Here is a 16,070-nt window from a genome sequence, read left to right as displayed (position 1 = left end):
AAAATAGTCGATGCTTTAATTAATCGAAGCTCAAACATCAATTCCATATAACTATCGATAGCCATCTATCTCACCAGCAAACAACATTTTTGTTATAAAAGCGATGTCTTGAACATCAAAAGTCTGAACCTCAAACTTCTAAAAAATATTTTTGATACCTCGATTTTTGATATCTAAATAGAAGATTAATGTTTTTCAAAGTAGGCTCACCTTAATGGTAATTGGAAATACAGTATTGATATAAATATCGATAATATCGATACTCGATAGTCGGCCACTCATCGGCTGATGCCTTGTGGCTTGCTCGTTGGTTGGCTGTAGTTGAGTAATTGAGTTGCCTTTGCCTGTCTGCCATTTTGGATTGCTGTGTAGTATTTGGTCGTTGTGCGTTCATTGTGGATTGGTGAGTAAAACATCTTTATATTTTTGATTAATCACTATATTTATGATAAACTATAAAAGCAATATCGTTTTCAATGTTATTATCAAGTTTATAATTATTTTAATGCAATCAAAATGATCTTGAATTCTTATTGTGATAGGCTAGAAGCATGCTCCACTTTGTTTTTACTGGATCATACCTTACAATCATGCCATATTTTATAAAATTTTGTTCCTCAAAAAAAAAGTAATTTGCCTCCTGTAAAAAAACATTTATCATTTATATTAAGTCTGAAGTTGTGAAATTGCGTTTCTCATCTTTTCATAGATGTATAATATGGTTCTTAATAATTATATTCTCTATTCAGATTGTTCCAGCAAGTTCACACTTGGTGGACTTTAAAAATGCCTACATTTACACTGATCTTTTGAATTCAACTGATTCAAACTATTATTTTAATATTAGCCTACCTCGATCAAACTATAGAGGAATGATAAGTTACAAGTTTTAGGCTACTTTTAACGTGCTATTTCTATGATCAAAACCCCAATCATAACTTCTTATTTGCTAGGCTAGTCTTGTTCTAGTTTAGCTTAAGTTATTATTATATTCTCAGTATAAATGCGCAGAGTTACTCTTGGAGTTGTGACTAGACAGGTTAGGCTAGCTTCTGAAAATAGGTTTTGTAAGTTTATTATTAGGCTATAGGCTATTTAACTTGATTAAAATTAGAACTAGATAACCTAGTAAGGTCAATTCATTTTCTAACTAAATTATGGGAAAACGACCACCACTTGTTATTTATTGTCCTAGTATAACAAAAAGTTGGAATGAATTCAAGGTTTATTTTTTAATTTATTCAATTATTGGCATGAAAATAACTTAGAAAATTAATTATAAGATTTATCTTAAGATGGTATCATACTTGACTGTTAACTTATGCCATCTAGATGCTACTAGTACGGTAACTTAACTCATTTCTACTTAGCACAAAGCATTTCATGTTTTTGCAAAGCTATTGGCTCTAGCTAAACATTAATGCCATGTTTTGTAAGTTCATGATAAGACTAAATTCTTTGTATTTAAAAAAATAGTAGGTAAGCTTACACATCTTGACTATAAGCCTAATCTAGTGAAATCCGATTTTTAAAACTCTTTTCAAGTCATAATGTTGGTTAAGGGAAACATGCGCCAACATATTTTTTCAGTTAACTTTGATTTGGCACTTATCAAATAGATAACACTGCAACTCAATCTAATATCTTTCATTATAATGATTGTTCCAATCACCAGATTACAAGATAACAAGTTATTTACAGGTCCCAGCTAATCCGAATTCAAAATGTTTTTGTTCTAGGGACTATTATTCGAAGCAGCTATGTTATTTGCTGTGATTGAGTTTGAGAAAAACTCAGGTAGAGGATTAGCTATTATTCGTGAAGAGTGGATGACTCCGAGAAAAAAAAGAGTGCTTTTGGCCTCCATATAAGAATTCGATTGCATTCAATAAATGCCTGTTAAATTCGAAAGATACACACGAAGAAACTTGGCTCCTCTATGAGATTAAGAGAGATTTTTATAGAACAGGTCAGTAATGTAGATGAATAATTTGAGACTAATATAATATGAATAGGCTATGCAAACACAATACAAATTTAATTTTGCTTTCTAATCTGTTTTTAATTACCTATAAACAATTTCAGATTTGAGATAATCAAGATGGTTGAATATTTGAACAATCTCAAGCTTTGATATGTTAATTTTATTCTTCCTTCTTATCATAACAGTATAACATATTTCATTTACAATATATTATGTTGGAATAATTCCTACATAAGTGATCAATTTTCAAATATTGTTCATCAAGTAACTATAACTTATAAAACATATTATTAATCCATTCACTTTTAATTAGATCCCATGTAATTGAAAATGTGAAAACTTTTTTCAGATGATATTCGGAAAGCTAGAGAGAAGTTGAGGAAAGCAGAATCAGATTCTGAAGTTCTTACTGAATTTGATGAAGGTGGAAAAGAAAAGCGAAAAAGAAGACCGGTAAAGAAAATACTATTCAGTAGTGACAGTGAAGATGAAGCTCCGGTTACAAAACAAATTAAATATCCAGAACCACCTTCAGAACTACTTGTTGATGTAGAAGCTCAACACATCCTGACAACGAATGGTGAGTTGAGTAGATGTTTGTGTTATATGGAATGTTTCCACAAGTACTGACCCCAGTATCACTACGGTGTTCTCAAGTGAAAACTAACGAAAATGTTTTTGGAAAAAGGCAAATTCTCTTTAGTTATCCTGTACTCCCCCAATTGATTTTTCATTATCTCTCATTTTTTATGATTGGATTTCTCAAAATAAGTCATCATGCTTCTCAGACTTTCCTCTCTACATTTTTAGAATGATGAAAATATGTAATATATATTTAATAGTAGTTAATAATTATTTCCCCCAAATATTTCAATTATTAGGGTACATTGTATTTCGTTACATAATCATTCATAGCAGGGGATTCAGATTTGGAGAAGCCGATTGAAGAGTCATGCCTGGTCTCTTCAGAACACACTGCTGGCCACAACATATCATTTACTCCTCAGGGTACAAACAGTGGGCATTCAGTTACTTCAAGTTCATCTAAAGGTACACTATTCATTATTCAATCTTGGATCAACTTTTTATGTAGAGTACTGAGTATAGAGTTATATAGCTATCCTAGTGTACCTAAACTGTAATTCTAGGATAGTTTTAGTAAGCTTGTGTTTCTCAACTTTTGGTTTCATATTAAGATTATCACTATATGTCAGTAGTGAGCTGTTTTATAGTGACTTATTCTCTTATTTCAATAAAACAAAAATACATGGAGATTTAAAACCACAAACTAGCAGGTAACAGATGGGGGCCTAGCCCATTGCATCATTGTGTTGCTGGGAATAAGTTATTTGTTCTTCAGTGTAGAACACTGCAGTCACTTGAATAATGGTAAAATTGGAGTGCCATAAGAGATTTTTGTTTTGTTGTATCTTCTCTGAAAATTAACCACCAATGTTTCTTTAATCTATATTCTTCGATCTATAAAGATCTTCCAAATTTCAAAACTTTTCAATCTTCTGTTCATTAGATATCTTGCTTAAAGATAGAAACAATGACAAGAACAAGGAGAACTGGGTGGTCAATGATTCCTTGATAGAGAGACTTGAATATCATTTACTACAATGGGGTATGTGCATCCGCACTCTTAATAGCAGTAGAAATCACAGTAGAAAATTTAATATCATTGTTTTTTTTTCAGGGCTCGATGTTCTTGCAGGCCATTTGGCAAGAATAGAAGATTGGATGATATTGAAAAGAATCAGAGTGAAATTTTAGCAAGGTTGTGTCCAACAAAGCCTGCTATGAACATTATTCCTCCTGATATAAAACTCCCCTGCGAAACATTGGACGAGATTAGTGGCTTGGAAGATTGGTTGCTGGACGACACTAATAAACAATCTTTGGTGAGTAGGCCTAAACTACTAAGTAAAGCTCAAAACCAGTGATAAAATTAATAGATTTTAGTATTGGTATAAGATTTTAGAACACCATCAATTAAGCATGAAATATTTGAACAATTTCCAGGGGTTCTATAGAAAAACTATGTTAATTTGAAAAGCTGTACACAAATAAGATAGGCCTACCTAGTTTTAATTGTCAACATTGAAGGTTTGTTTCTAATAAAGTACTGCATTAAAAAGTGATGATATCATTTTTTGAAATCCAGTTATTTCTTTATAGTAGCTCTTCATTTTTCAAGTTTAATAAGAATAATTTTCAATCTTTTATGCAATCAATTAGCACAAAAAATCATTACAGGCGTTCTTGTCATCGACAAAATCTCATTTAACAACTAAAATCTCCTCATGCAGTGACTAAAAATATTTTTCACCAATAAATTAATTGTGTTTTCTTGAGATGTAAAATGGGTTAACCCATCTCCAACGAGGTTTCTGAGACCCTTCAACAAAGCATGGGTGTCCTGCTAGTTTCTGCTATTATTATGAAATATTTTTTTGTTAATCCAGATCAAATCCTCATATTTCCTTTTTCTCAACCTAATTATTTGTCAATTAAATGAGGGAGTAATATAGTTGTCTTATTATTTCCATAACAGATCACAAATTTGAGTCTTCTGGGTGGGAAAAAAGTTGGAAGAGTTGTGCGCAATATACTTGAAAAGATTTTCACCAATGATGTTGCCGAACTTTTCAATTGGACAGGCAGACACAGCAAACGCTGTTTGAGAGATTTGGCTGTGATGAAACTCATACCTGGTAAGTATATTGCAATAGCTAAAGGATGTCTTGTAACTCTCTGACACTACTTCTAGGTATTGCTGTACTAAGATTTGTAGATTCACCAGGTTGGGCAGTCACCATAAGAGCCCAGCAGTCCACTTTTTCCAAGATTATGACATCAAGTGGAATCCACTCTACTATACCTATATATTCAAGACTCAACATTTATCTAGGAATCAGTTCCAACAGATGATGTTTGGAAATAAAAAAATACCGTTAACAATATTATGAATCTAGATAATTGAAATGATCATAAAAACAGTAATATTGATGATACGGTTTAATAATTGAAAATTTACAGCTACATTGATTGCTTTGATAAAAATGTTACTGTTCATCTACTCTTTCAAATCCTGATTTATCAGGTTTATGTTGGTTGCTAAACTTAGCAGGTTTTATATCTGGAATCTAAATTTGAAACAACTTGTTTTTCAGCATATTGTTTAAAATATTCCAATAACTACTGAAGTTTCCAACTTCCGAGTGGTTTTAACAGATATATTGTAGTCATTTTAACATTGAACCTGGCCTTTTTGATATCTGAATAAATCAACAACAAACTTTAACTTTGTAAATCTATATATGCAGAATATGTCCCAGATAACTCCTAATTTGATAAACTTATATTTTATCTAATGATTTGTTTTCAGGTGCTGTAAGGAAACAAAAAACTTATCAAGTGCTACGGATGATGAAATAAATACCAACATTGCAAATTGGTTTAGATTTTCGAAGGATAGAAATGGAGGACGAGAGCAAAGACGAAAGGACAAGCCAAGACAAGATCACCAGGACCAGCAGAGACAGTAAAAAATACCATGGTTTATCAAAAACAACTAATTACAGAAAGTTAGCAAAAGAAAAACAAAAAATCAAACAACAGTTACTTGAATTGTGCACTCCTGTTGCAAATTGTGTTCAATCTGAAAATAGCACTCATGAATCCCATGATAACTCACTTGATATCTCAAATCAATTTGATAATTTAGCAGGAAGTAAAGAAAGTTTTCCATACAGTTCCAGTTCTGATAGTAGTATAAGTAGTAGTTTCAGTGATGTTTCAAATTATTCTCACAATAGGGACACTAATTCAAGTAATCTGCGTGAACAGCTATGTGTTTGGTCTCAAAAACATAATATCACTAATTGTGCACTTACAGATATTCTACATATTTTCAAACCACACCATCCAACTCTGCCACTTGATGCACGCACTTTGTTCCAAGAACTGTTGATGTTGTTGTATGTAATGGAGGATCTTTTGTTTATTTCGGATTAAAGAAAAATGTTATTTGTAGGGCTAATATCAGGGTTAGTATTCAAGAACTATCCTCTAATTACAGAAAAATTAGCCAATAAGAGTATTCCACTTGAACGAGTTTTGTCTGTATCTGTTAATGTAGATGGCTTGCCATTGCATAACAGTACAACTAAATCATTTTGGCCATTCCTGTGTATCCTTGACCAGTCAGTAGACCAAACACCAATGGTCATAGGTTTATATTATGGTGATTCTAAACCTTCCAGTGCTAATGATTTTTTGAAACCCTTTGTGGATGAATGTCTCAGCTTAGAGATAAATGGACTTACATTATCTGGGATAAAGTATTTCTTTCGAGTAAGTTGTATAGTTGCTGATGCTCCAGCGAGATCATTTGTTAAATGTATAGTTGGACACAACTCTCTGAACGGATGTGAGAAATGTACTCAGGAAGGAACTTATTTGGGGAGGACTATTTGGAATTATGACAAAAACACTATTCTTAGAACTGATACAGAGTTCAATCAACTTCTTTATGAGGACCATCAAAAAGAGGAAAATGTTCTTACTAAACTTTATTTAGGCTTAGTAACTCAAGTCCCACTTGATTACTTACATCTCATTTGCCTTGGGGTTGTAAAAAAACTTGTTCGTTGTTGGGTAGAAAAAGGTCCAAAGAAATGTAAACTCAGTGCTGATTCAATTGAGACAGTTTCAGTAAGATTATCAGTTATAAGTCAATATCATTACCCTAAAGAATTTTCAAGGCAACCACGGCCATTGAAACTTTTCAAGTATTGGAAAGCAACTGAGTTTAGGTCCTTTATCCTCTACTTAGGTCCAGTTGTCTTGCAAAATGTGTTGCCCAAAGAAATCTATGACCATTTCCTTATTTTGCATTCTGCTGTGTATATATTGACATGTGAATTCAGTAGAAATATCGATTGGATAAATTATGCAAATGAACTGCTTCATTGTTTTGTTGAACACATCCCTTCTTGTTACAGCAGGGAAAATTTAGTTTATAATGTTCATAATCTTTTACATTTATCAAATGATGTGGTTAACTTTGGATGCTTGGATAACTTCTCTGCATTTCCATTTGAAAACTATATGTCTACCATAAAACGCATGGTCCGTGGTCCAAGTAAATAACTGTATTGTAGGAACAGCTTTGTCTGATGCCTGTTTTTTGACCAAAAGTAATGATGTAGTTATTGTGAAGTCTATTGAGAAAGATTTGAATAATTCTAGTAATTATCTTCTCAATTGTGATGTGTTCATGAATAGAGGTGACTTTTATTGTAAACCTCTAAAAAGTAGTAAGCTAAGCATTTATATTGTAGGTGATCTTAAGTCAGAAAAAGTTGTTTCACTGAAGGATTTATCCAAGAAATGTATCCTTTTGCCTAATTTTATCTCAAGAGGTACAAAATCATTTTATTGTTTCCCTTTTTGTGCAATGAAGAATTCAAGGCCATTTATAATTTATCATTATTAAACGAAAATCCAAAGTAAATTCTGTAAACCAGACTTCTGCGTCTGCAAATATTGACGACAGAGTGAACATCTTCTTCTTACAGCTCAATCGTTTGATTGGTTGAACATATAGATGGAAATTTGATAACAGCTTCTATCCAAAAATTATTACATCATGCAGGACTTGCAAATAATTTTTGGATAGTAGCTCTCATCGAATTTCGTTCCAGCCGTTCATCCTGTTGTCAATATTTGCAGTAGCAGAAGTCTTAGGGGTGGTTTACAGCATTTAACTTTGAATTATCGTTTACTAATATTCATTGGCATTTGAACAAATGCAATTTCTCATTTTTTCCATCTGTAATTTATCAAATGTAATTGTAATGTAAATGCAGTTGTAATGTAATTTTTCAAATAGAAAAATGTGTCATGTGATACATAATTGATTTGTAATTTTAAGTGAAAATGAATGGTGAAAACCGCCATTCAAAAATCGCAGTTGTCGGTATGTCATATTATTATTTTTATGGCACATTGTCAGTCAATTTTTGAACCATTGCCACAGTCAATTTTTGAACCTTGAATTATGTTCCCTGTATTAATCTTTGAATGTTCTGTTTTTTTTTTCAAGATAAAATATTATTTTAAAATTTATCAATGTTGTACCACGCATATTATATTATTTCACATTAAAAGTAAGTATGAAGTAATAATTGTTTTATTGTACGTTAATATCTATCTTTAGAATAGTAAACTTATAATAATTGTTGAGGGCGCATTACTGCAAAAAGGATTTGAAAAAAAATGTATTTATATGACTGTTTTTTATACTCAGCTCATGCAGTCAGAGAGTAGTCTGTGAGGGATCTACATGAGTCTCTAAATATATTTAGAGAAAGGTTACTGTATTTAAACATTATTGTATTAAATACTGTACTGTATTAAAATACTTTACTGTATTTAAATATTATTTGCAGGTATGTACGTAAGACTGTAGTAGAATTAATCCAATTTACCAGACTGTCCTGACATCTTTGAATAAATAACTGTCACTCACCATCTGTCAAATTGGATTAATTCTACTGCAGGTACCTAGATACCTGCAAATAATATTTAAATGCAACATTGTCAATTGGTTGGCCCAATGTAATATCTTATGTTGGCCCAATGTAAGTGAACTGGTTGTTGGCCCTTCATGATGGCCCAACATTGTATAAGGTTGGTTGGCCAACTGTTGGAAAGAGTGCCAATTCAAACCACAGGCCAACTGAGGATGACAACCAATTTTCAATGTTGGGCCTACCTTTTGTGCTACTTGGGATAACTCAGCTCCAGGAATTGACAATATTAACAATAGGATTTTAAAAACTATTTCACCACATATTATTGAACCATTGAAGGTGATAATAAATTGATGTTTTGCGGAGGGTTTTTTCCCTGATAGTTTAAAATTGGCCAATATCATACCCCTACATAAATCAGGTGATGCTTCTAATCCATCAAATTATCGTCCAATCAGCTTGTAGAGTACTTTTTCCAAAATTATTGAAAAATTAATAAAATACCGTTTAGTTAGCCATCTCCTAAAGCATAATATAATTCACAAAAATCAATTTGGGTTTCAGTCTAAAAAAAATACAGTAGATGCAATATCTCTTCTAACACAGAAAATTACAGAAAATTTCAATAACAAAAATAAAACAATAGCCATATTTTTAGACCTTGCTAAAGCTTTTGACACTATTCCTCACTCAAAACTTCTCATAAAAATGGAAAAGTTGGGTATTCGAGGAGTAGCCCTTGAATTATTTAAGAGCTATTTAAAAAATAGATTCCAAATGCTCAAAATTGATAACAAAACCAGCCTTGAACAACTCACTGATTACAGTCTTTTACAAGGAACAGTCTTGTCGCTGATTCTCTTCCTAATCTAAATTAATGATCTTCTCAAGTTAGAATTAAAAAATGGTGTTTCAATCGCTTTTGCTGATGACACTTCATTGTTATTCAGTGAAACGAATTGGGAGGATACTAAAAAAGCAGCAGAATCCGGACTTAAAATAGTATAATCCTAGTTTGATGAGCATATATTAACATTGAAGTACTTTATTTATGTAGATTACAATAATTATATATTGTCTTATACACTTATATACAATAGCTTACAATACAGCAAAATTATAGATGAATTTACATAATATAGAATATGAAAATAGTTATTGAACTGTATATGATATGAAAAAGGCAATTTGTAATAACTATAGATAATTATATTGTTATACATCTACATGAATTGGCGGAGCTTTGGACATATCAATTTCCATTCTTCGGAAAGAATATTCAAAGTATCCTTCCCACTAACTCTCTACCAAAACGTTAATTTCATCAACTAAGGATTCATTTATAAATGAAAATATTGTAAAAGTTTTAATTAATGTGAAAATTTAAGAGGAAAATAACAGAAAATTAATTAAGTAAAATAATTATATAAGTAGGTAAGATCAAATCATTGATTATTAAAATGGAGTAGGCTGAAAGTAGATCAGGTTAATCAACTTCAAGTAATATACAGCAGTATGCAGTGGATAATTAAAATAACATGAGTTTTTATCAAGTTCAAGTTCAAGTATGTATCAAGTTTATATATAAACTCATGTTATTTTAATTATCCACTGCATACTGCTGTATATTACTTGAAGTTGATTAACCTGATCTACTTTCAGCCTACTCCATTTTAATAATCAATGATTTGATCTATGATTTGTATTACAGTGGACTCCGGTTAGAGCGCGAATCCGGTTATAATGCTCTTACAAGACAGGACCGGCCAATATCCCGTATAATTATGTGTATTTCGGATCCTTTTATAACGTGGTGTATCTCCGGATATAGCACTGTTTCCACATAATGTCACATAGCTTTATTGTTGCTCTCAGTGAGTGGAATTCTACAAAATAGACTATTATTAAACAATTCATCAGTGACTGGACAAAAGTGCTATTTATGGAATAGTTAAGAGCCTCTCCCACCTCTTGGAATTCCCTATTATAACCAGTTTGTATGGTGTCAATCACCCCTACTCTTTCCCTCTCTGTTACTGTTCTGAAAAGACTTGTGTAGGAGAGAATGAGAGTGATGACATGATACTGTAAAATTTGTATGAGATTTCAAGTAGTATAGACAGAAAATTCCTAAATTATAGAAAAGTTCAAAAACTATCAATGAATATTTTAGGAAGTAAGATCATAAAATATTTATCAAAAACGCCTTTAAAGTGTTCAGTCTATAAAATAAGAGTGGCATAGTAATTTAAATAGTTGTTTAGTGTTTGATTGTCTTATAACCCATTTCCACTGTTGATAAATGGCAACAATGGCTATAGCGCTCAGAACCGGATGGTCCCTTCAACCACGTTTTAAACGGAGTCTACTGTATATATATATATATATATATATATATATATATATATATATATATATATATATATATATATATTGTAGTATTACATTTTTTCTCGATTAAAATCGAATCTTCAATTCGAGATCTATAAAACTTGATAGTAAATATCAGAGTAATCGATATGCGGACAACTTTTTAACTGAGAATTTATCGTAAATAATTGTGTTGCACATTCCATGGTATCACCGAAACTGAGTTAACAGAATTAACAGATAAATAGATCATTATAAATATAGAGGATATATATAAATGTAAAATAACAGTTTCGAAATAAAGTTTTATTGAGAACAAATATAAAATGTAAATTCTAAACTTGTAATTTATAATTTTTTGGAATTTAATATCGGTGACGTGTTCATGACGTCAACACTGGTTTTGAGGTTGGGCTTTACTCTGTACTTGTTAGGTCTTCTCTCTAAAAAATGGTGGCTGGCTATGTGTTCTAATTTTGTGTTCTCTGAATATTTTTCTGTTTAATTGAATTGTTAATGTTTTAAATTGTGTTTTGAACAGTTTTATGGTGTTCTAGTTTTGTATAAAATTGTTTTGTGAGTCTACAAACCTTTAGCCATTGTTTTTCAACTATATATATATGGATAAGTATTTAGCTTGTAATGATGTTAGATGCTTAAGTGTGTAAGGTATTGTTTTGTGGATTTGTGTTGTATATTGCCAAAATTCTTCTGAAGATTATAAGTTGGTTTGCTCTGAAAACTGGATTTCTCATTCATAAGCAATAGATCCATTCATAGTTTATCAAGAATCTACATTTTGGAGCCGATAACTTCCTTTAGGTTAATAGGTGTGAAATGCTATCTAACCTATTTAGGAGAAATTGGTAGCACGCCAAATGGTACGCCCTGGTGTGGGACTCAAACTACAAAATATATCTCTGGTTAAAAAAATTATTGGTAGGATAGATATCTTGATGGATTATGGATGGGAGATGCTGCTGAGTGGGAAATCGGTTCGAGAAAGTTCAGGTTCTAATGAGTAAATATTTTTTACGCGGTAGCAAGATGGAGAACAATAAAAATAATGAAGTTTCATTCAGTGAAAACATTCAAAACTTAGATGAAGAATCTCAAGATTTAGATCTAACCTTAAACAATGACTCAAACGATAGTGTAGCTGTAAGTGAAAACGTTTCAAATGTAACAATTCATGAGGAAGTAGTAGAAATATCAAATGAAACAAGTATGGTAGGAGCTAAAAATTATCTAAATCTTATAGCGTTCTTAACACAAAAGTTTGATGAGCAATGCTAAGATTGATGAGCAAAATGCTAAGATTGATAATTTGAGACAAGATCGAAATGCTAGGTTTGATGATATGAAGCAAGAATTTGCTAGCATAAGACTAGAGCAGGTTAATACAAAGCAGAAAATTAAAGAGATAAATGATACATTAAGTAAAAATCACAAAGAAATAGGTCATCTACAGCAGAAAACTAATTATCTTGAAATATCAATGTTAGATGTAGAAAAATCAATGCAAAACAAAATCATTCAAGTTTCTGATAGGGTCAATGAGGTTAATGAAAGAGTGAATAAAAATAAGATCATAGTTGAGCAACAAAATATGACACAAAATGCTATCAATGTAGAAAATAATGAAAGTATTAAGCATGTTGAAAAAGAGGTTGTAGAATTAAACGAAAAAGTAGACAAGGAAATCAAGGTATTATCCTCTTTGAAATTAGATTGTCAAGAAAATACAGCTGCTATAACTGAGGTTAGGAAAATCATAAATAAAATTAACATGTCAACAAAACCGATGTGTAATCATACTGGTAACAATAGTAATTTCGATAGGTTTGAATTCCAAATGCAAATTGACAAAAAGAATCCAATGCATTTCTTAGTAAACTTGACCAAGTATCTTGAGAGAAATGAAATCACAAACTGGATCGAAATTAAGGGTATTTTGGAAAAAGTTTAAATTCAAATTTTGCTCATCGTGATTGGTGGATTTTCATCCGTTTTGATGTAAATAACTTTGAAGAATTTAAAGAGAAATTCATTGCTAGAATGTGGTCAGACGACTTTCAGTCATCTGCTAGAAATGATTTGAGATTTGGAAAATATAAGCCAAACTTATCTAAGAATCTTACTGAGTATTATATTTCTCGTTTCAACATTGCTAAGAATCTAATTCCAGCCTTAGATAAAGATACTATTTTCAAGTTTTTGAAAGGCCATTTTGATGAAACCATATCTACAGCTGCTATTATTCGTAACATTAAGACTAGTGATGAGTTCATTTGTTTGTTGAATGAGTTTGACAATACTGACACTTACAAAGTAAACAGACAAACGCCCCGTGATCATAACAATGCTCAAGCTGGAGGTCAAAATAAAACAATAAGTTTTCATCAGAGTGAACATAGGGATGATAGAAATAGGTCTCAGAATTCAAATGGTGCAATGTTTCATGATAATAATAAGCAGTATCAAGGAGGTAGGAATTATTTCCAAAATCGAAGGTACCAAAATGGACCAAACAATAATGGTCATAGAGATCAAAATTTTCAGAATAATTTCAGAGATAATAGAAATCTTCAACTTGTGAATTCAAATGAATCAAATTCAAATCGACCAGCTAACAACTACCAGTTAGATTTCAGCTTCCCACCGCCAGGTTATATGCCTGCTCAAACTTCAAATCAGATGAATGCAAATCGTCCAAGACAGAATGTTCCTTTAAACTAATAATGGGACGACGAAACGACAGCCCTGTTCTCCCAGTTAAGGAAAGGTCAAATTTTGATATAGCCATAGACATGAATAAAATAAATTTTGAATCTGAAACTTCAAACAGGTTGGAAATAAGAAAGCCAGAATTAATCAGTCAAATTCATGTGCAAGAAAATAGTTGTAAGAATTTAAGTAATGAAGTAATACCTAGTTATCAAGAAAGTCATATTAAAGCATCAAGTGTTAATATGGTACATACTCCAGAAATTCAGGTAGATGAAGCTATGAATAAATCTGAAACTGTTTGTCAAGAAGAACCATACATGGTAGGTTGTATTTTTAATGAACTATTGGAGGAACAAGAGAATACTCCACCTACTGGATATGATTTAGCAGAAATAGAAGTACAAATTTTCAATAAGAAATATCAAATGATTATTGACACTGGCTCTGAGGTAAATGTAATTAATGAGAAACTTGTTGATGAAATGAAGAAAAACAATCTCAAGTTGAACTTAGTACCAGCTCCTAATGTAAGTATAGTTGTAGCTACTGGTATGAGACATAAGAAGGTAAATAAACAGATTATGTTAGAGGTATTTTTTGATAAGTTAGAATTGCCAATAGTTTTTCTTATAGTTCAAGATTTGAATGTAGATTAACTTAACCATATCTCATAATAGAACCTCATATTTCACAGGATAACTAGAATATTTTATAACTTTTTGTTAACTTCTAATTCCTAACTTCACATTGGCTACTCCCCTGTGTTTTGATTAACTCAATTTTGCATTTGCCTATAACTCAATATTAATCACTTACCGTGCTATCTGTTATCCTATTTTGTAAATTCAATTTTTAATGCCATAAACCTTCTCTCTTAAACTGTTCACTTCACTAGATATCTCAGATGGCAAGTATACTTCAGTGGCAACAACACTTCTGACCCTTCTTGCCCTCCCCCCTCGACTACTTCTGACCAAATCATCAAAAAGTTTGCCCCAAAATCCAATTGTGAACTCAAGTCTCTCCCAGCCAACCACCCTGTTGAAATCTCCCTGAGCACAACAAGAGCTTTGACCAATGCTTCAAAGTCAAAGTCCTTGACAAAGTCAAAGTCCTATCCCGTTTGTAACCGCCCCCTAAATACCCCATAATGTCCCCTGAATCTGTACCCTTTTTCTCTCCATCCGTCTGCACCGCGTAATCTGTGGCTTCTGCTGGATTCAAAACTGCAGTCTGCTCGGTTGAGAAAGGAGACTCAGTCTCCGAAAATTTTCCCCATTTCTAATGTAAGTTTTTAAGTGTTTTCAATCTATTCATATCTTGTGTCTCCAGTTTATATATATAAACAGGATACACACGACATGGATAGATTAAAAACACTTAAAAACTTACATTTAAACGAGAATTTTCGGGAGCTGGGCCCCCTTTGTCAATCAACCAGGAAGGGGCCCAGCTCCCGAAAATTCTCGTTTAAGTTTTTAAGTGTTTTCAATCTATCCGTGTCGTGTGTATCCTGTTTATATTTATATTATATATATATATATATAATTTATTCTATAACAGGTTTATAGGTTTGTATTGATGGGATGGGTGAGGGATGGTTGTCATGTGATCGTTCTAGGGCTGGTCAGTTTCAGTCATTTGTTCCAAAAGATATTTTCTTAAAGTCAGTATCTCGATGGACTTGATAGTAACAGGAAGTGCATTCCATGCACAACAGGCACTAACTAGGAAGGATTTTGTGAAAATAGTAGTTGATTGGTATCCTTAAAGTACTCTCTCCGGTTCTAGTATGTGAAGCATCTATCCTCCTACCTTCAGAGACAAATTTGAAATTATCTTTAAAATAGTTCGGATTTACGTATTTCAAGATATCTCTAACAAGCTTGACTATTCGAAAAAGCCTTTGATTGGAAAGCTTTAATGTTGAACTAGCAATGTAGGCTGGGGTGATATGATCATGGCGTTGGAGAGAGTAGACGAAACGTAGACAATAATTTTGGCAACGCTGTAGTTTATCATTCAGAGTGACTTGCATATCATTGAGAACAGAATTACAATACATTAAATGTGGGAAGATGAGAAACTGAACCAATAATAATATAATGTTTCTTGAGAGGATATCGTGCATTTTCTACAATGCGTGCATGGCTGAAAATACCTTTTCACAAGTTTTGTTCACTTGTTCTGACCAGTCAAGAGTATTATTCATAATAATGCCTACATTTTTAACTGAGCTACAGTAAGGAATGTCATTACCGTTTACACTAATTTTGAGAATCGATTCAAGGTCAATATTGTTTATAAGACGAGAATATCCAATTACAATGGTTTGTGTTTTGATGGGATTAAGCTTAAGGCTATTTTTCTTTGTCCATTCAACTATCGAATTGATATCCTGATTAATTATTCCAACTGTTTCATTAATTTTTGTTATGGGACAG

The 16,070-nt window shown here is 32.0% G+C and overlaps 2 protein-coding genes across 3 annotated transcripts in view; one reads left to right on the top strand and one right to left on the bottom strand.

Moving 5' to 3' along the window:
• LOC111055687 (lachesin) overlaps positions 1-16,070 on the bottom strand; it is a gene marked incomplete in the record, with an annotated part of 137,429 nt that overhangs the window by 73,282 nt on the left and 48,077 nt on the right.
• On the top strand, positions 1,567-6,274 carry LOC111055688. 2 transcript variants are annotated; one of them, XM_022342951.2, is made up of 5 exons: positions 1,567-1,969; positions 2,334-2,564; positions 3,684-3,888; positions 4,542-4,701; positions 5,376-6,274. In XM_022342951.2, exons 3-5 carry the CDS (start codon positions 3,787-3,789, stop codon positions 5,423-5,425), a joined length of 312 nt encoding a protein of 103 aa, XP_022198643.1. In that variant the 5' UTR covers positions 1,567-1,969; positions 2,334-2,564; positions 3,684-3,786; the 3' UTR covers positions 5,426-6,274. The 2 variants fall into 2 exon arrangements, with proteins under 2 accessions (XP_022198643.1, XP_039299142.1); XM_039443208.1 differs by lacking the exons at positions 1,567-1,969; positions 2,334-2,564 and adding an exon at positions 2,895-3,034.

Source organism: Nilaparvata lugens, chromosome X (assembly GCF_014356525.2).
Source record: "Nilaparvata lugens isolate BPH chromosome X, ASM1435652v1, whole genome shotgun sequence".
Lineage (NCBI taxonomy): Eukaryota > Metazoa > Arthropoda > Insecta > Hemiptera > Delphacidae > Nilaparvata > Nilaparvata lugens.
Note: the sequence above shows the minus strand (reverse complement) of the source record. Positions and strands in the feature narration are given on the sequence as shown.